The sequence below is a fragment of the Anopheles darlingi genome, chromosome 2 (assembly GCF_943734745.1).
Source record: "Anopheles darlingi chromosome 2, idAnoDarlMG_H_01, whole genome shotgun sequence".
NCBI classification, from domain to species: Eukaryota; Metazoa; Arthropoda; class Insecta; order Diptera; family Culicidae; genus Anopheles; species Anopheles darlingi.
The window spans coordinates 83,771,153-83,789,138 of NC_064874.1; the positions used below are offsets into that span (position 1 = coordinate 83,771,153).

At 47.7% G+C, this 17,986-nt stretch overlaps 4 protein-coding genes across 5 annotated transcripts in view; 3 read left to right on the top strand and 1 right to left on the bottom strand.

Annotated features, from left to right (window-relative positions):
- The window catches only part of LOC125952061 (anamorsin homolog), a 1,262-nt gene extending 266 nt beyond the window's left edge, over positions 1 to 996 (top strand). Inside the window, exons 2-5 of the mRNA XM_049681296.1 lie at positions 76 to 255; positions 355 to 537; positions 600 to 724; positions 792 to 996. Of these exons, the coding sequence (XP_049537253.1) occupies positions 76 to 255; positions 355 to 537; positions 600 to 724; positions 792 to 905 (602 nt within the window). The 3' untranslated portion in view covers positions 906 to 996. The remainder of the gene's footprint in view (positions 1 to 75; positions 256 to 354; positions 538 to 599; positions 725 to 791) is intronic.
- Positions 997 to 1,040: 44 nt separating this feature from the next.
- Positions 1,041 to 3,439, bottom strand: LOC125952059 (U3 small nucleolar ribonucleoprotein protein MPP10). The gene is made up of 4 exons (XM_049681294.1): positions 3,241 to 3,439; positions 2,594 to 3,161; positions 1,763 to 2,528; positions 1,041 to 1,690 (listed from the first exon to the last, which is right to left on the bottom strand). Exons 1-4 carry the CDS (start codon positions 3,348 to 3,350, stop codon positions 1,077 to 1,079), a joined length of 2,058 nt encoding a protein of 685 aa, XP_049537251.1. The 5' UTR covers positions 3,351 to 3,439; the 3' UTR covers positions 1,041 to 1,076.
- A 259-nt stretch (positions 3,440 to 3,698) lies between these two features.
- Positions 3,699 to 8,360, top strand: LOC125959965 (ethanolaminephosphotransferase 1). The gene is made up of 6 exons (XM_049693014.1): positions 3,699 to 4,242; positions 4,613 to 4,681; positions 5,113 to 5,565; positions 5,647 to 5,982; positions 6,055 to 6,231; positions 6,303 to 8,360. The coding sequence occupies exons 1-6, from the start codon at positions 4,189 to 4,191 to the stop codon at positions 6,372 to 6,374; spliced, it is 1,161 nt and encodes a 386-aa protein (XP_049548971.1). The 5' UTR covers positions 3,699 to 4,188; the 3' UTR covers positions 6,375 to 8,360.
- Positions 8,361 to 9,604: 1,244 nt separating this feature from the next.
- Positions 9,605 to 11,462, top strand: LOC125959969 (uncharacterized). 2 transcript variants are annotated; one of them, XM_049693021.1, is made up of 2 exons: positions 9,605 to 10,531; positions 10,923 to 11,058. In XM_049693021.1, the coding sequence occupies exons 1-2, from the start codon at positions 9,649 to 9,651 to the stop codon at positions 10,925 to 10,927; spliced, it is 888 nt and encodes a 295-aa protein (XP_049548978.1). In that variant the 5' UTR covers positions 9,605 to 9,648; the 3' UTR covers positions 10,928 to 11,058. The 2 variants fall into 2 exon arrangements, with proteins under 2 accessions (XP_049548978.1, XP_049548977.1); XM_049693020.1 differs by having other exon boundaries at positions 9,605 to 11,462.
- Positions 11,463 to 17,986: the final 6,524 nt, after the last annotated feature.

A 17,986-nucleotide genomic window follows, 5' to 3' on the forward strand; every position in this document is an offset into this window, starting at 1 on the left:
GCGGTGGCCCACATTTCCCCCGCGATCGCAGTAACCCATCGTCGTGTTTCGTTTATTTGCGAATCTTTCATGCAGCCGAGTATGGAAACTCACAGTTCGACGTTATCCTGGCAAACGTTGCAACGAGTGATGCAAACCTGATGGCGCAGCTGGTGAAGCTGCTGAAACCCAAGGGCAAAGGCATTTTCAAGAGTGATGCAGCACGTACCGATCTGCTGCTCGCCGGGTTTATCAATGTCGAACCATCGGGGAACGGTAAGAAGAAGATAAACCGCTCGCGGGGAGCGCGGTCTTCCGTTATCTATCCAACCACAATGGTTTGCACTTTATCAACCATCGACAAAACCATTTTAGTGTATGTGGCCGAGAAACCAGGCTATGAGATCGGATCGGGTGCGAAGCTGTCGTTTGCTAGCAAATCCAAGGTAGCGGCCGTCTGGAAGCTGGATGCGGATGATGAAGAAGAAGAGCGCATCGACGATGAAGAGTTGCTGGATGAGCAAGACAAAGCAAAACCGACACCGGAATCACTAAGAGGTAAGCAGAGTGGCTGGGGAACTGTGGGATTGTGCTAACGTGCTGCCCTACTTTCTTCCCAGTTTGTGGTACAACAGGCAAAAGAAAAGCCTGCAAAGACTGTTCTTGTGGATTGGCGGAAGAGCTAGATGCGGAAGCCAAAGGAAAAGCAATCACCGATCCGGCTCCAAAATCATCCTGTGGTAGCGTGAGTATAAGCCAATGGGGAGTGCTAGTTAGAATGGATCCTCATTCTAAACATTCTTTTCTTGTAGTGTTATCTTGGCGATGCATTCCGTTGTGCCACTTGTCCCTACCTCGGTATGCCTGCCTTCAAACCGGGAGAAAAGATCGTGCTCAGTGATACTCAGATGCAGGCAGACATTTGAGAAGATTATGGGATATGAAACGCATTGGAAAAATTGTTAATCAGATTGATTAAACGATATATCAAGTACCTAAAACTGCCGTGGAAATATCGTTCATTTTCAGCACCTATTCATCCGATTTAAGTATGAACTCTGTACATTTAATAACATTATATTTAATGTTTTCCGCGCTTACAGTTTCATGCTTGCTGCTTGCAAGGTATCCGCTGCTGGTCGTTTCTTTTTCGAGGCACCATTCGCTTTGGCCTTAACCTGCGACCGCACTTCGTCCTGTAGGCGCGAGAAGAAAGCGCTGGAAGATTTCGATGCACCGCCCGAGCTGGTTTCCGCCATTTGTTGTACATTTTTCGCTTTCGTCACCTTCTTCATCAACGAAGCTTGTAGCTCGCGCGACTCCTTCGCACTGGTTGCCATGCCGGCGTTGGCCTTGGCCAGCTGCTTCTGTTCCCGCTCGGCCTCGCGGCGGAACTTTTCCTGCTGGAAGCGCTTCTTCAACCGTCGCTCGCGGTTCTGGTCCGTTTTGGTGCGTTCCTCTTTCGACATGACATCGCCCTTCGGTCGGCGATGTACCTCTTCCGGGGCGAGCAAATTTGCATCACTTACCGCCACCGGTGCCACTTCTTCCATGCTGATTGCGGCCGTGTTGGTGAGAATCTTCAGCTCCGGCACGGCTGGGCGTGGTGTGAAGTGGAAGTTCGATAGTGCGTCCAGTTGGGCCATCAAACTCTTCATCATGCGCCGAATTTCTTTGTGCTCTTTCGGTTCCTCTTCCTCGACCGTTTGATCTGTAATACATGGGAAAGCGAATGATTAGTAGAGCGATTTAGTTTGAACTCCAATCAAGGTGTATGTCTAACCTGCTGCGTCGGGATTAGATTTCTCCAACTGCTTCAAATAATCCGCCTCGTACACTTGAGCCAGTGATTCCTTGCTCTTCTCTCCGTCCAGTACTAGCTGCTTGCGGTACTCGCGTGGATTTTCCGGTGGCCGTACCTTACGCTCGACGTCATCGAACGCTTTGTTCTTGATGCGTTGCCTAATGATGTCTTCCAGCTTCATCGTCGTCTCTTCGGAAATTACCGGTGCCGTTCGGGTGGTGTTTTCAAACTGTAGTACCTCCTCCAGCAGTGAGTTCTGTGGTCGTGAGTCCGCCGTTGTTTCCCCCATCAACTGCCATGGTTTCGCCTTCAGCATTTGCTCCTCCATCCTGGATACCTTCTGGAGGAACTTTTCTTGCCGTAGTTCGTGGGACGACTTTTGGCCATCGCCAACATTCTCGGGTTCACTCTCGTCACTTGGTTCAGCGATAAGTTTCGTCGCTTGCGATCGCTTTTCCGCTTCGTACGGAATGCCGCTTTCACCCTTGTAGATCTCATATCGCAGCCTACGATTACGTTCCATTTCCTCCTCATCGGTGAGCTCTTCCTCTTCTTCTTGTGCTCCATTTTTGTCATTATCCTCTCCATCTTCATCCTCTTCACCGCTCATCTCGCGATCTAAATCATCTTCATCTCCATCCTCACTGTCCCCATCATCGTCCTCGTCTTCATCGCCATCATCATCGTCGTCGTCATCGAAGAAGTCGGCGTACTTCAACTCACCCTCTTCGTCATCTTCATCATCCTAGAACAATAGCGAATAACATGTTACGACGACTTGAACGAAACTGATACAAATGAATAACGTACTTTTCCAGTGTTTTCATCGAAATAGTCAATTTCCATAAGCGAATCCTTTTCCGCCAATCCGTTCTGGCGCCTTCTTTCCCGATCATCCTCCTCATCCAGAAAGCGGGCCATATCGTCCAACCTGAAGAATTGATCATCCACTACCGATCGCTTCGGCTTGCCCTTCTTTTCGCCGTTGCTTTTCTTAGCTTTTGTAGATTTTTTACGCGCTTTCGTGATCTTTCGCTCCCCGTTTTCCTCGTCTTCTTGATCTTGCTGATCCGATTCGTGGCCTGAAGCATCGTCCTGATCGTCATCGCCAGTACCAGTGGTGAAGTCCAGGAGCAACGCTTTCTCGTTCTTGGACAGTATGCTGGAGATGTTTTCCAATCCCTGTTCGACTACGCAAGTGTTTTTCAGGTCCAATTGTTGCCAAATTTGTTCCGCATCCATCTCATCCGTAACCAGCTCGTCGAGGTAGCTGGTGACCGAGGCTGTTCCATTCTGTTCGCTGAACTCGTTTTTCGTGCCATAATCGTACAGTCCTTTTACCAACGATTTCACTTGTTCCGCAATCTCTTTCTGTGTTCTAAAGGTAAAAAGATACAACGTAGCGTAGGGCTTTAGTATCCACGAAGATCGCGCACATGTTCCGTTGTTATCCTTACGTGAGAAACAGCTGCGGCCGTTTCGTGCACTCGCGAAACTGCTTCAGGAACCCTTTTAATCCCTTCGCCTTTTTCGGGCTGCGGGGAGAAATGGATGACGCTTTCACCATTATGCTCCAGTTAACAATGTGGGGTTTAGAAACATAAAAAACAGTAAAAATAAATGCAAATTTTTACGAACTTTCAACTTTTCGATGAACCATGCTGTTTCTGACGTTTCGAGGTAAACAAACCGGTGTACGTAGTAACGCTTTAAGGCTACCACACATAGTTGCGGCCATCTGTTATTTTGTATGGGAGTTATCACCGCTACTGCGGCATGTAACGCATCCTATGTGTGGCAGCCTTAAAGCGTTACCAAAATAGACCGTTACCGCATGACAGCCCGCACTGACAGCAGCGTTTGCCGCAAGCTTGCCGCGGAAGAAACCGAAAAAGAAACCAAAAAAGCAGAAGAAACCGCGGCGGAGGAAAAACGTTGGGGGACGTTTTTCGTTTGCATTTAATGTAGTATCCAACGTGAAAAGGCCCCGGTTCACTGCTGTTGTTTAGTTTTCGCTATCCTTATTCGATCGGGCGGGGAGTGTGGCGGCAACGACGAGCCGCGTGTGCGTGAGTGTTCATATCCGCGGCCGCATACGGTTGCCGGTCGGTCGGCGTGCTTCTCCTTATCCCTCGGGCGATAAAGTATCTTCTTAATCGGCTAATCGCTCCAAGGGCGGACCGGAGCAGGAGCGGAGGGACAACAGAAGATACTAGTATCTAGGTCCTGCTCGTATGACACGCCACGGCAACTAATCGCCGAAATACACTGGTGCCCACTGGTTAGCGGCGGTAGACCGTCGGAAGATCACGAACCATCAATTAGCGTTCTCCCCATCAGCACTCTGTGTTCCTGCGTGTGTGGGGCCCGCACTAGCTGCCAAACACTGCCGACGACTCGGAGCGATGGGCGACCTTTACCTCACCAAGGAGCACCTGGCTGGGTTCGATAACTACAAGGTAACAATATTAGCGCTTACATTATGTAAGACGGACCGGTGTTTTGTTGTGTTTATCCTGCCAGGACGGCACGACGAGCCTTCGAGGTCATCCTGGACCTAGTCCTCTCGTCCCTCAGGGGCACGATATCGACCAAATAGAGTCCTGGCACCTGGCGATAGACTTCTATGACTTCTATTGAGATCTATTTTTAGCGTCCAACGAACACCTTAGCTTCCTTTACGTTCTTCCACCGCATGACGCACAACCTGGTCCTACAGTCGGAAAGACACCTTGCGACCACAATGTGCCAATCTCTCCCTCATTTCCCGACACCCCTGCAACGTGGATTAACGAGTTTCCTTTTTCTCGCTCTCTCGTCCCCATACAGTACAATGCCAGAGACACGTCGCCGCTTAGTATATACGTGATGCACCCATTTTGGAACTGGCTCGTAGAGGTAAGTAGCAGAAAATGCTCGCTCTTTTCCCGCCGAATATACCGGAACAGAAGAAAATGTGATAGATGAGGGACACTCCACTCACGTGTAGCCTGGTCCATAAAACGTTTCTTATCATCGATTACTAGACAGGCCATGTCCGTCAGACCGGGTGGGCCTGTGTCTTCGCTTATCTTCGGTTGTGCGTAAAAGGTTTTGGGCACTCCGGAATGTGTCCGTTTCGTAAGAAAATTGAAGAATCATACTCGACTCGCTCCGTTACTGATTGCATCACACTTAACACCCCAGCCAACATTGATACCACCTCAATTATGTCTGATAAGCGTTATTACTTCCTCCCCTAAAAACAGTTATGAGCGCATTTCGGTGATGGGTTGAAAATTTAGATGATTAATCAAAATTCCCCTTTTCATTTCATTCACTATTTTCAGTACTTTCCTAAATGGATCGCACCGAATCTGATGACGTTTGCCGGCTTCCTGTTCACGGTAGCCAACTTTGTGATGCTTTCTTGGTATGATTGGGGTTTTTGGGCAAGCACGGAGCTCGAAGGGGCCACGCCAGTACCGAATTGGTTTTGGGCGTTGGCGGCGGTGAACATCTTCCTCGCCTACACCCTGGACGGTATCGATGGGAAACAGGCCCGACGTATCCAACTGTCCGGACCGCTCGGTGAGCTGTTTGACCATGGACTGGACTCGTACTCGGCATTCTTCATCCCGGCCTGTCTGTACAGCATCTTTGGCCGTGGACCAACGTCCGTTCCGCCGATCCGCATGTACTACATCATGTGGACGATCTTCTTTAACTTCTACCTGTCGCACTGGGAGAAGTACAATACGGGTGTGTTGTATCTCCCATGGGGCTACGATCTCGGCATGTGGGTAAGTATTCACGCAACGCTTCTGCACGACATGAGATGACACACTACTAATGATGCTCTGGATTCCAATCTACATGATTAGGGCTCGGTACTGATGTATCTAGCGACGTACTCGTTCGGTTACCAGCTGTGGAAGGAACCGATGCCGTGGGGAGTTACGGCCGGGCAGCTAATGGAACTGTGTCTGCACGTAAGCGCCATGTCCAATCTACCGATGGTCGTTTACAACATGTACCGCTCGTACAAGGATCGTACGGGCAAGATGCGCACCGTCAAGGAGGCCATGCGTCCACTGTTCACGTATGGTACCTTCATGTTCGTGTGCCTACTATGGGTATTTGTATCACCAAGTGACATCATGAACCGTGACCCAAGGGCTGTCTACATCATGACAGGGACGATTTTCAGTAATATTAGCGTAAGTATAACGTGGCTGTTTGATGGTCCGATTACCCTATATCTCACCTCGTTTTCTCTCGCTTTCTTCCAGTGCCGTCTGATTGTTTCACAAATGTCGAACACGATCGCGGAAACGTTCAATTGGATGACGGGGTTGCTAGGAGTGGCCGTACTGATGAGTGTCACGATGCCGCTACTTGAAAGGCCGATACTCTATCTAATGGTGATTGGTTCCTCGCTAGCCCATTGGCACTATGGTAGTGGTGTGGTAAGTAATCTTCGTAACTGGATCCTGTCCAAATGACTTACTTTATCCACCCTATCTCGCCTACTCTGCAGGTACAACAAATGTGCCAACACTTCAATCGACGGTGCTTTTTGGTAACGAAACCAAACGAAGTGCGTGACTAGGAGGCACTGCTATGCACTGCCTAGTAACCTTACGCGCGGGTCCATGCTGATCAGTCGATCAATCGAACACAGACACTGATATGGGCTGGAGTGGACGAATGTCAATTTGTGACTGCAGCAGCAACATGGCAGACCGTAGTCTGTCGCTTCGGCGTAACAAACTTTTCCTCCTCTTCCTCGACTAGGCAGTGTACTTTTATCTCTAGCTTTTTCCTAGCCCTGCCGTTTTTCGCACTTTCCTTTCGGTTTAATAGATGTAACACTGTATACTACTGATAACTCGTATTGCAATTAGGTGTTATAGTAAGATAAGAGCACAGTAACGCTTTGAAGCACACGCACGGGTCGTTAACCTAAATGGAGGGTTGCTGTGAATGGACAGGTTATTTCCTTCTTTTATTTGAATGATTAGTACTTTGAAATGAAGTAGTATCTTCTCGAAAACAATTGTTATTGCTTGCGTGGAATTGTGGCCGTTACAAAACGGGTCCTAAATTCGAATCATGCGTTAAATAGGGATTTCCAAACCGCCTCCAACGGCGCCTTCCATACTAGGAAGAGCCCTGCTAGGGCATAGCATTTAGTTTGTTATTAATGGACACTAACGGATTTCGCTCTTTATACATCACAATGCGTGCGAGTAAATTAGAGTTTAGTGCGAGCGTAAGAAGGGACTACGAATTCCAACAGGTACATTAGCGATAAGTTCGCCACTGGAAGACGCAAAAAATCGAACAAATAATTTATCCCAAAGAACAGCTTTTACTGTTATTAGTTGGTCGTATCGTTACTCATTACTTTCATGTTGCCTCGTCGGTGGCTACTTCTCCTAACGCCCCGAATTGCATTGATGTACATATATATAATATAATTATTGATATGGTATTGGACGTGTTCATAAAGAAATTGAAATGATGTCCATGCTCGCTAGGCTAAGGCTCAGGTAAATTATTTGAAATATTGTAAGCGCAGTTCAGAGATTGAAAGCGTTGCAAGATGTGAAGCGGCAACATGGAGTAGGACGTAGCGCTACCAGTACGTCATGTGAAGCGTTGTGTTCGGTTTGTGCACATGTTAACATTTTCCGCCAGGAAACGTCATGACAATAATGTGTAGTGCAGAGGCAGCAAAAAGGAATGTATTTTTCACTTTGGCTTTCTTTTTGGATCCTAATTGCAACGTTACTTCCCTTTTTATTTACGGAATTCTTTTCCTTATGCCGTATCGTTCACTTCCCGAACATTTCTTCCCGTGAGCGTTTGTTGAAGCTATCAAAATACTAAATGAGCATATAAAATCTATGGTTTGGCCGATACAGCTCCGTTAGATAGCTAGAGAGAGAATGAATTAGGTTGGAATAAGAAATTGATCAGAAGAAGAAGAAGTAACCAAAAATCGATTGAAGTAGATAACCTTATAACAAACGCATCCAAAAACACAGGCACCGTATGGTCTCGAGTTTAGATTTAATTTCGATTTCAATCTATGCATTTAACCCATTTCGCCAGCTTAGTGCCATACCGTCGTCACTCATCCGCACTCTCATTATACGATATAGAGATCGTACCGACACATTACGATGGAATTGCTAATCTTACTCACAGTTTCTGGTCTTGGTCGGAGGAGCACAACATGACACAGACGCTAGATCTTAATGCATTAAGGATACCTATTTATACATGCGCGTATAATCATATGAAAATCACGAGAAACAACATCAACACATCAACATAAGCTAGAGCATAACATATTAACTCTTTTTACGAAAGAAAAAGCAAAACAAAATACAAATTCTGCATTTTCGTTTTCCGATTTTGTTTTAGTAACAGTAAGACTCGAAAAATGGCTACGTCGTCTTAGCAACAACCGGCGGTTTCAAGAGTTTAGCTCTGGAAAGCAAATATCAGCTAATCATAGCGACCGGGTTCAATTGTGTTACAATCTATGCCGTTGCAAAACAGATGAATAAAACTAAAATCAACTGTATCGAGGGTATATTTCTGTAGTTTTAAATTTATCCAAGAGAACATCGGTTAATGGTATAGGCAAATGTTTCCTTCGGGTTAATTACTATATGGACGCAAAAGCTGCTATGTCTAGACTGCCTTGCCTTGATAGCGGATGACATTAGCAAATCCTTTTGACTAATTTTGCCAATAAACAGGCAAACATCCTTGTGATGTGTGAATAGGGGGTGAAGGCATCATTAGCTACGATACGATTAACACGACCGAGGAGATTGAGTGTGGACATGGATAAACCTTGTACAAACTTAGCTTGATACGGGCTAGATGCAATTGTTTTACTAATTATGCTAACGATGATCGAGGAACTCTACTTTCGTTTCCAGAAACCACAGGTAGCCATGTCCGACGAACCTGTTTGCCCAGTAGCTCATGAGCTGCACTATTTCCTCGGTTCCGTTATGTTCTGTGCTCTCCGCAGCTTGCGATTGTACATTCCTGTTCTACCGTTGAGAAAATCGCATTTGCCAAGACCAACGAGTGTGTATGAGCCTCGGAAAACTCGAAATGATGAACTGGCTTCGTGAAAGTTATGGTGGTACGATTGCACACTCTCCGCTGCAGGATGCTGGCGCTGTGAAAGTGAGATGCTAATCGAGATTTGGCACATCGACTCCCCAGGTCAACCTGAAGAACCGGCAAGGCCGGATGAGTTTCCTGCTTAAAAGTTCTTCATTGACCTAGATATCGAAACTGTTTTCGATAAACAATGGAATTTAAATAAAATCTGCAACGTTGATCGTCTAGCAGGAAAATGAAGAAAACTAATGCTGCAACACATGGCTATCGGCTGTGTACGTTAGAACAAGTTAAAGTCCTTGAGAAGTACAATACAATTGAATTGAGGTTCTGATCTGTCGAATGTGAGATTTCTAAAAGGAAAACATTTCTAATTGTGTCCTTCACTGTGCGCATACGTGTGTTTACTTCAAACGCTTATGCTTTGGGGAGAACTCGAAGGTGCACGACTAAGCAATGCATGATCCTCCATGCTATGCTCATCGATGCTCTCTCACTTCCAAGGCTTAAGCCGAAGCGTTGAAGATCACTCTCTATGGTCGGATCCTCAAACAACGCTTCTCTCGTTATATTTTGTGCCACCGGTGGAGCATCTCGCGATGGTGACTCTCCAACGAAGCGAAGTCGCAGCGGAGTCGCAGATAAGTAGAGCCCGATGGAACCGGGCCAGTCACTCAGCGAACTCGAACCAGCAAACAACGAACTCGATCGTACTCGACTTTCGCCCAGAAATGTTACGTTTAACGGTGTTGGCGGTGCTGGTGCTGTGCGCGGCCCTCGGGACACCTGTGGCCGCGGGACCAACCATCCGACGGGATGATACATCGAATACCGTCGCGACGGTCTCGGCCGATACGACGGCTACCGAGACGAAACCAACACCAGCGGCTGCTGCTCCATCATCGGCTCCAGAGACTGCTGCCCCGAGTAAGCCGAGTGTACAATCAGAGACCAGCCCAGGAACTACCACCCAGGGTAGCACATCGGCAGCATCCTCGACGACAACGACGGTGGCACCAACCAGCCCGTCTCCGGTAACGACGACAAAGAAATCGCGCAAGACGATCACCTTCGATCAGCGTCAGGAGGGCGAGTACAACATACGGGCCGATCTCGAGAACTTTGTCATCGTGGTCGTACCATCCGGATCATCCTCCGGAGCATCGTTGCTCGATCTGCTAACCCGTTCGGCGATACAGAAGAAGGCAGCGGAAGCGGCCATCGCTGAAAGTGCGGCCGCCCAATACCATCACCATCATCATCATCATCTGCAGCGTAAACATCAGTCATCGAAGCGCAAGAACAATAAGGCCCATTCGGCGGCCGCCGGACACAAGAAGGTACCCCAGGTGACACCGGAAGTGATCGTGCTGGATGAGGAGCACGGTCAGCGGGCAGTACCGCTACAGGTGGAAGAGTTCATCGAAGGCCGCACACCGTACAAGGTTGATCTGTCCAGTGCGAGTGCGCGCAGTGCGGACGTGGCACGATTGGCCATGCCGGAACCTATGGGTAATGGGGCCTACCCATCGTTCAGTGATTCCTTGGCCAGTGGCTCGGAGCAGCAGGCTCGAGCGATTGTGGCGAGTGTGGTCCGCTTTCCGGACGGCTCAGGTAATAACCAGCTGGAGCTGAAGCAGCAGCAGCAGCTGGAACAACAGCGAGCTGGCGCTGGACGGGCCCTTCCGTTGGCCGGGTATGGTACTAACCTCGTAGCCGCTAGTAGAGCCGCCACTAACCACAACAACCTCCTCCTGACCCCTGGTGATGGTGATCGCGATAGCGAGCATCATGCGGCTGATGCTGATGACGATGGTGTGCTGTCCTCCTCTTCCTCCTCTTCGCCCTCCTCGGGGCTACTGCTACTGATGCTTCCCGAACACGCACAACCATACGGACGTGCTGGCGGCCCGGGGACTGGCGCCGACGGTCGGCTACAGCCAGTGGCCAAGAATGGTTCCCCTTCTCACGAATCCACTTCCACCCCGATCATCTCCTCCGACAGCCTAGAGTACGAGCCGCTGCGATTCGACGTCGACATGACCCAGCTCAAGCTACAACCGGACACTTACGACGACGCTAGCAACGAAGGCGACGGCGACGGCGACGATGACGCGATGACAACGGATGATGATGCGCGCGATGGATGGGATGAGCTGCGGCTTCTCGGTGCCACGGAGCAATGTGGACCCGATCGGAGGCGAGACAGCTACGGTGTGTGTCAGTTTGTGCGATCCTGAGATCTTCCTGCTGGTATCAAGTATCCGGATCCGGGAGTGCCACAGTCCCACAACCCCACAACCGTCTACCTCTCCTGACCGATAGAATCTGTTGGACCTCTGGTGCCGAATCCGCGAGTGCCACCGCGTCACTTGCGCAGCGTTTTGTAAGGTCTTAAGCCTTTTCTCTTAAGCATTAAGATATCTAGAGTAAGATTAGGAGCCCTTTCGCCCTACGCCTCTCGTTTTTTGCTACAATGTTCTATTTATTGAAGGCCGTTGTGCCAAATAAAAGTCATAAAGTAAACCGGTTGTGTGGTGGTTGTGCTTTTCCTATTTCCGCCTGATGCAACTCCGGGGATGATTACGCGCCGATAAGGCAGGACTCACGCTAGCGGGACTGGAATTTCATGGAGTGACGCCACAGACGCCGTTTGATTATGCGAGGTGAGGTATTTTAAGACGCATCAGATAGTGGCCCTGACCAGATCGCAGGAGGGGCATCATCATGCCGGAGGTTGATAAGTACGACGGCTACTGCAGTACTTTCACTCAGCCTCACCATTGCCAGAACGTCAACTGGAGCGCCCTGGAGTAGCTCAGAGAAAAGAACACACTGGAAACATAACTTTCTACCGGTCACCGGGAATCGGGTGGCAGCGAATGAAGGAAGTGTAAAGAATGAAATGGAAGAAATAAAACGACCGGTGAGGGTTCAGTCATCCTGCCGATGGTCACCGAAGACGCTGGCGACGGTCAAATATTCCGTTATATTCTGCGCGACCTACTTTCGCGGCGAATGTTTGTTATCGAGCGGCACATCATGTCACAATTCGATTCCGTTGTCCTCTTCGAATCATCTTCGAAGAGGACGATTCATTTGTTAATGATGTTCTGATGTTTGCCTATGCTATTGAGCAATTCCAACGCGATTTTTACTTCCGTAATTTATTTCTGATGTTTCTATTGTAAGATATTATGTAAAACATTTGAATATAAAAAAATGCATACGAAGCTTAATTATTTTTTTAATGAAATATTGGTCAATAAAGTTGGTCCTAATAAGATCCACGAGATAAATTTTACACACATGATAATCACTGCTTGAGGTCGAATCTGAGATCATTTCCGTCTAGATTTCCATCCAGAATCTACCATCACAATATGTGTGACGTCAGTATAAGTAGAATCGTGGAGAGATGGAGTTCATGGACCACGATTAGAGTACATTAGCTAGATTCCGCTTTGATTGAAATCGTTCCATCCATAATTACCCCATGACTCCAAAGCACGTTCTACAATCCAGATGATTTAAAATCAATCTACGGCTCGATCTTCTTCTGCAATAATCACCACAAACAGAACCAGAAGCTGCTGGAACAAAACTAGCGGACCGATTCTCTGTGCCATCGCGAAGAAAAACAAAGTACCGTTCGATCTTCTGCTCGTAACCTGAGGCGACCAATCGGTAGGATCGTGAGTGCTATCGAGCGGGTTGTCGTGGATAGGCGGTGGAAGAGTCATCGCTAGTTCGCCCCGAGGAACATCACTTCAATTCGAACGGTGCCTTGAGGCATTATAACTTTCTTCCTTCCCTTATATGCCTATCGCGTATCCTAGACCCACATATGACCTCTTGGCCAATCTGCAACCTCGCAAAGACGTCAGCAAAATAGTGTCAATTAGCTCGCTTGGACCATTTCTTGATGATTCGCTGGCCTGAGCTGTGAGATGCTGCAAGGAAGGAGGCGGAGGATACAAACAAAAACAAAACTCCCGCGATGGCGGAGGGGATGATCGAAGATATCAAGGACAGAGACAGAGAGAACGAGAGAGTTTGCGTTTGGGAGAATCGTTACTCCTATACAATCTTGAACCCCTGGTGGTAGTAGACGAGGGTGTTGTGGGAGGAAAAACGGCAAAGAAACGGTTAGTTACGTTGACCCCAAGCTGGACCCAGGGACCCAAGCGGACCCTTATGTACTCGGCATCAGTATGTGCCGGAGAGGAGTTGAAGAAGATCGGTGCTGCTGACCATTTTGCCTGTCACTCTGGCCGCAGCCGCAGTGTGTGCTGTCCTCGGGGACCTCGAACTTGTTTCTTTCGTTGGGCGGAGCGCGATGCTTTCTCCGTAACCGCCTCGAGGCCAAGGAGAATTCCTCCGGTGCTGTCCAGACCTGTTTCGAGCTTGCGGTAAACGGTGATCAGGTTGACCGACAAGTCACAAGTTCATCTGACCGCCACAGGCCTGGCCATGGACCACGGAACTCCAGGGGAACACATAATCACAGCTGGCGGTTCGCGGTTGGACTGGAGGCTGCGTTACAGTGCGTAACAGCAAATTGATATCATTTGTAAAGGAAATCAAGTTTGTAATTGAGTATATAGTAGTTGATACTACAAAAAAGCGCGGAAATTGATGCAGGCATAGCTGTTCACACTTATAACAATATTTGGCAAACAGAGTCGAAATGATTTTAAAATTGAATGATACATATTGATCCATGCAATAAACACCTGGTTAGCAGTTGATAACCCAATTGATGGTTAATTTAGGCAACATTAGTTGAATATTTAAAACAAACCAAACAATTATTCCCTAAATTGTTCCTCCATTATTCCTAAAAATCAATAAAAAGACTACAATTGAACGCGAACGCAAAATGCAGAAGATCGGAAAACATACTCACTACATGTATGCTCTTACTCACTACTCAATATGCTTAGTGAACAAAATATAGATCTAGGAGTACTTAGAGGATAGATTTTCTGGATATAAATATTAACTTTCTTGATTAGAGAAACGCAAATAAAAAAATGAAATACGGTTTTTGAGATTTGAAACGATCCTCTTGGTTGTGTTGAATAACTGTTAGAAACGGATATCTTTAACCATAGTAACATAAGCTAATGGGTGGCAGTTATAATTATTCTCTGTATAACATCTCCCTGCCTACAATCGAATGGCACTGTACATAAAAGGGATCGAACACTATACATAGAAAACCAAAGACTATCTGACCACACCGTTTGACTGCAACACTCTCTTTCTTCACGGAGTGACCAGAGATTTTATGACCACAGCTCGCACATTGACCACCTCAAGTGGAAAGCATAATTTTACGCCAGATGATGTTACGGGCGGATCTCTGGTTCTCCTATTCTCCCACGGGAGAATGAAAGACCAACCAGCGACCACGCTGGTACCCAGCTCGTGTACCGCCACTAGAACCTTCACTTCCAATCCAACCTTGCACGGAGCAGCATCAACATAGTTTAGTTAAGTCCGCTGTAGTGTTGTACCAGCTTCACGATGGGCCGTGTTTTAGTTTTGGCTCTGCTGATCGGTCTGTCCGTGGTACAGATCGAATCACTTCCGGTGTCTTCCTTCCTGGACGACAGTGACTACGATAGTTTCGAGGATGACTACGACGTAGTGTTTGATCAGCGGCAGAACGGTACTGCCAACGTTCGAGTGTCCGTTGACGGAGTTGTCGTGGCTCTGCCAGGACCGGACCTATCACCGTCATCAGGCGCATCGGGGCTGCTCGGTCTGCTCGCCTCTCAGATGGCTTCCGGAGGATCGGAGTATGATCTATCCGAAGAGTCTAACGAATCCCCGAGTAGCACGGGAAGCACTAGTTCGAGCACGACCACGGCAGCCGTGACAACGACTGGTAGCAGCAGCAGCAGCAGCACCAGCACCAGCACTAGCACGACGACCGCGATTCCCCCTCCATTCCTTTCCAACGATCTTGCCTTGCAATCACTACCGGCCAGCTTACTCGGGCAGGGATTGTCTTTCCTGTTTAACGCCAAGAAGAGCGGCGAGATACCGTTTCGACTGAATGCTGGAGGTGAACCTGGCCTACATAATGTCCCAGTGATCGTCACCGAAGTGGACAGCACGCAAAAGGATGCGGATGGCGAAGTGAGCGATTCGCATGAGGAAGAGGCCGAGGTCAGACCGTCACGTGTATCACACTCCAACAAGAGGAAGCGCAAGAATAAGCGGAAGTAAATAGAACCGAAGGCAATCTTTAGCTTCCTTTCCGCGAATTTGCACCATCCAGGCCAAACGTACTTTAACTAACATTTTCTTTTTAATTCTGTTGCGTCTCATTCCTACAGGTATAAGGTGCATGTGGCCAGCATGCTGAGACCATTGCTGAGGCGTGGCACCCTTTTGCAGTGAGAAGATTAGGAAGAATATTTTTAATCGAACGTTTTGTGTGTCGTTGTGATAAGGAAACCGACAGGAAGGTGTAGCACGACGCCGCCAAGCTGTACCGAGCTGCTTTTGGGCCATGCTTTATGGGATTTTGAATGAATGCTACAAGCGTGAATTAGCTAATACTCGTGAAGCACTCCTCCAGGGAATGTTTTGTAATTGAACTGAATCATAAATTAATACCAATAAAACCACTACCATTCTGGATAAAATGCTAACTTTAATTACTATAGTCATGTGTTCCGAGCCACTCAAATCAGTATGGACTCGTTTGCACACGCAAAATGAGGTTGCCGGCCAGTTACCGAAAACCTGTTTTTGGGGACTAGTATCTCCTCCTTCAAACGGTGCTGAGAGTTCTCTCGTGAAAGCATGCCACGTTTGTTTATCATCGAATGGCCACGCTCAGCACGTCGCTGAGAACAAGAACTGGGTCAAACTTTGGTCGTTTGGCACTGCTATGAGTCGCGAGCTTCGACGCTGGTGACGCTACAAGCCGCTGTGATGCTGCTTGCCAAGCGTGATTCATTACCACTCGATGCTCCTAGTGATTTTCAATGTGTGGAGTTATTAAACGGTAATCAATTCAAATGCAATATGTAATTATGATCTAATAAGCTAATTAATTTAATTATACTGCTACCATGCCGATGGCAAGTGAAGGAAGGAAGTGAACACCTGACATCTGGTACATTGAAATGACATCGACATGGCATTATCGATTATTAGATGCGGTTCATGACCTTGTAGCCTCCCTTGCTTCCTATTTCATTTCAGCATTTCAATCGCAGATTTTACTATTGAGTAATTAAAATTATTTTTGTTCGATGGATACCTTTTGATGACGACCTTGTGTAAAATCAAGTTATAAAGAATATTTTTCTGGAAAAATATGAAAAAAGTAACAAATGCTTTATTGGTTGCTAAACATAGGATTACTTTTAAGTAGTGGTGTATGAATTGATGTGTGGATTGATTTTATTTAATCGTGTGTTGCTCTATTGTTTTCGAAAGCATGATTTTTGATACTGACAATAACTTCGATCTCGAAGAACAATTGAACTTTCTGCCTCTTAAGGAGTGCAGAACTCAACCGTTGTCGATACTAAATTGACACGATTTAATAATTAAATCAATTCCTTATACGTACTTAAACGGTCATACTAGGACGGTCTCCCCTCATAAAGTACTCCACCGGCAATGAAATGCTTCTCCAAACATGCATCTCCACAGTGGGTCACTACAATGGAGCAAGCTGAAGAGAATCGCATCGATCGCTGGATCGGTTCGTGTGTCACCCATCGCTCGAATCTTCTGTTTGTTTTGGAGTTTTCTCTTTTCACCCTACTACCCTGCACCGGTGGCACTCATCTTTTACGTGAACCCGGCGTCTCCACGGTCGTTTCTTTCCTCGCTTCGTCGGCACGTGGCATCACGCTGCGACATGTATGCCATGCCGATCGACTCGATCGCAACGATCGCGCTGACGATCGACACTGCCGCACGTACAGAGGTGGACAAAAGCGTGACAGGGAATGTTCTAAAAAATCATTCGAATGTTATCCAGTTTTAGAGACCTTGATCAACTATAGCAAGTGATACTCCAAGACTAACGAGCCAAAGAAAGTATCTTTTGGTTGCTGGAATGTTCTACACTACTCATTGACCACACCGTATCGAATGAAAGGCCCGCGCTTTTGGTCGGTGAGTCCACCGTCCGCATTTTCGGTCATCTCCTCCGGTTTCTTAGCTCCTATTCTTCCCCTTCTTCTTCATCTTCATTCGATCTCTCATTTCTCAAGGTGCCGAATTCGAGAGCCCTCTGCGGTGACCATCAACACCGTGTCGAATCGTTCATTATTCCGCCGAACAGTCTGGTGCGGCCAACATCCCACCTGTCGACGTGTTGCTCGTGTTGCTGAACAGTGCGATCGGGATCACGGATCGCTGTGTGTCTTACAGGTTCCAACTTTTGTCACTTCACTTTGGAGATTGTGCGACCGGTTACATCATCCAGTGAATGCTAAGACAAATAGTACAAGGAGTAAGGATTCAAGTGCCCAGCTTAGTTGGTTCCGTTAAAACAAAAATGTCAGTACAATATAGTCGCGCGGTCGGTGGCCATCGTGCAGTGGCAGTGTTGATATTAGTGGTGCTTCTAACGTTCGAGGATGGCCACTGCTTGGGAAGGAGATTCCACGGGGAAGGGAAAGTGAAACGAGAAAGTGACATCGTGGTCGAACGGCGACCACGAGCGGATCACGGTTCGGACGACGAGGTGATCTACGACCAACGGCAGGTGTCGCGGCCCGGTGGCACCAACATTCGGTTGAACATTAAAAACTTCCAGGTGCAGCTGCCCGAGTCGCAGCTGGAACGATTTCAGTCAACCGACATGATGCAGCTGATACGCCAGTCGGTGCTGCGGTTACTCGGTATTCCGATAGGTGCCGAGCCAACACAGACGCAGCATACAGGCAGCACCGCAAGACCATCGCTCGAAGACGACGTCGACGACGACTCACAGCAAGGACAGCAGAAGCAGGAGGATCCGGCGAACGGTGGAGCGTCGATGCTGCAGGTGAATGGAAATAATGTTCCGGCCAAGTTTTTCCTGGA

What these genes read in the sequence shown, in the direction of transcription:
- LOC125959969 (XM_049693020.1), top strand. Translation starts at nt 9,649, where the DNA reads ATGTTACGTTTAACGGTGTTGGCGGTGCTGGTGCTGTGCGCGGCCCTC.
- LOC125952059 (XM_049681294.1), bottom strand. Translation starts at nt 3,350, where the DNA reads ATGGTGAAAGCGTCATCCATTTCTCCCCGCAGCCCGAAAAAGGCGAAG. An exon ending in TCGATGAAAACACTGGAAAA is followed by an intron (nt 2,529 to 2,593) that starts GTACGTTATTCA and finishes CTATTGTTCTAG; the next exon opens with GATGATGAAGATGACGAAGA. An exon ending in ATCTAATCCCGACGCAGCAG is followed by an intron (nt 1,691 to 1,762) that starts GTTAGACATACA and finishes CATGTATTACAG; the next exon opens with ATCAAACGGTCGAGGAAGAG.
- LOC125959965 (XM_049693014.1), top strand. Translation starts at nt 4,189, where the DNA reads ATGGGCGACCTTTACCTCACCAAGGAGCACCTGGCTGGGTTCGATAAC. An exon ending in TTTGGAACTGGCTCGTAGAG is followed by an intron (nt 4,682 to 5,112) that starts GTAAGTAGCAGA and finishes CACTATTTTCAG; the next exon opens with TACTTTCCTAAATGGATCGC. An exon ending in GGCACTATGGTAGTGGTGTG is followed by an intron (nt 6,232 to 6,302) that starts GTAAGTAATCTT and finishes CCTACTCTGCAG; the next exon opens with GTACAACAAATGTGCCAACA.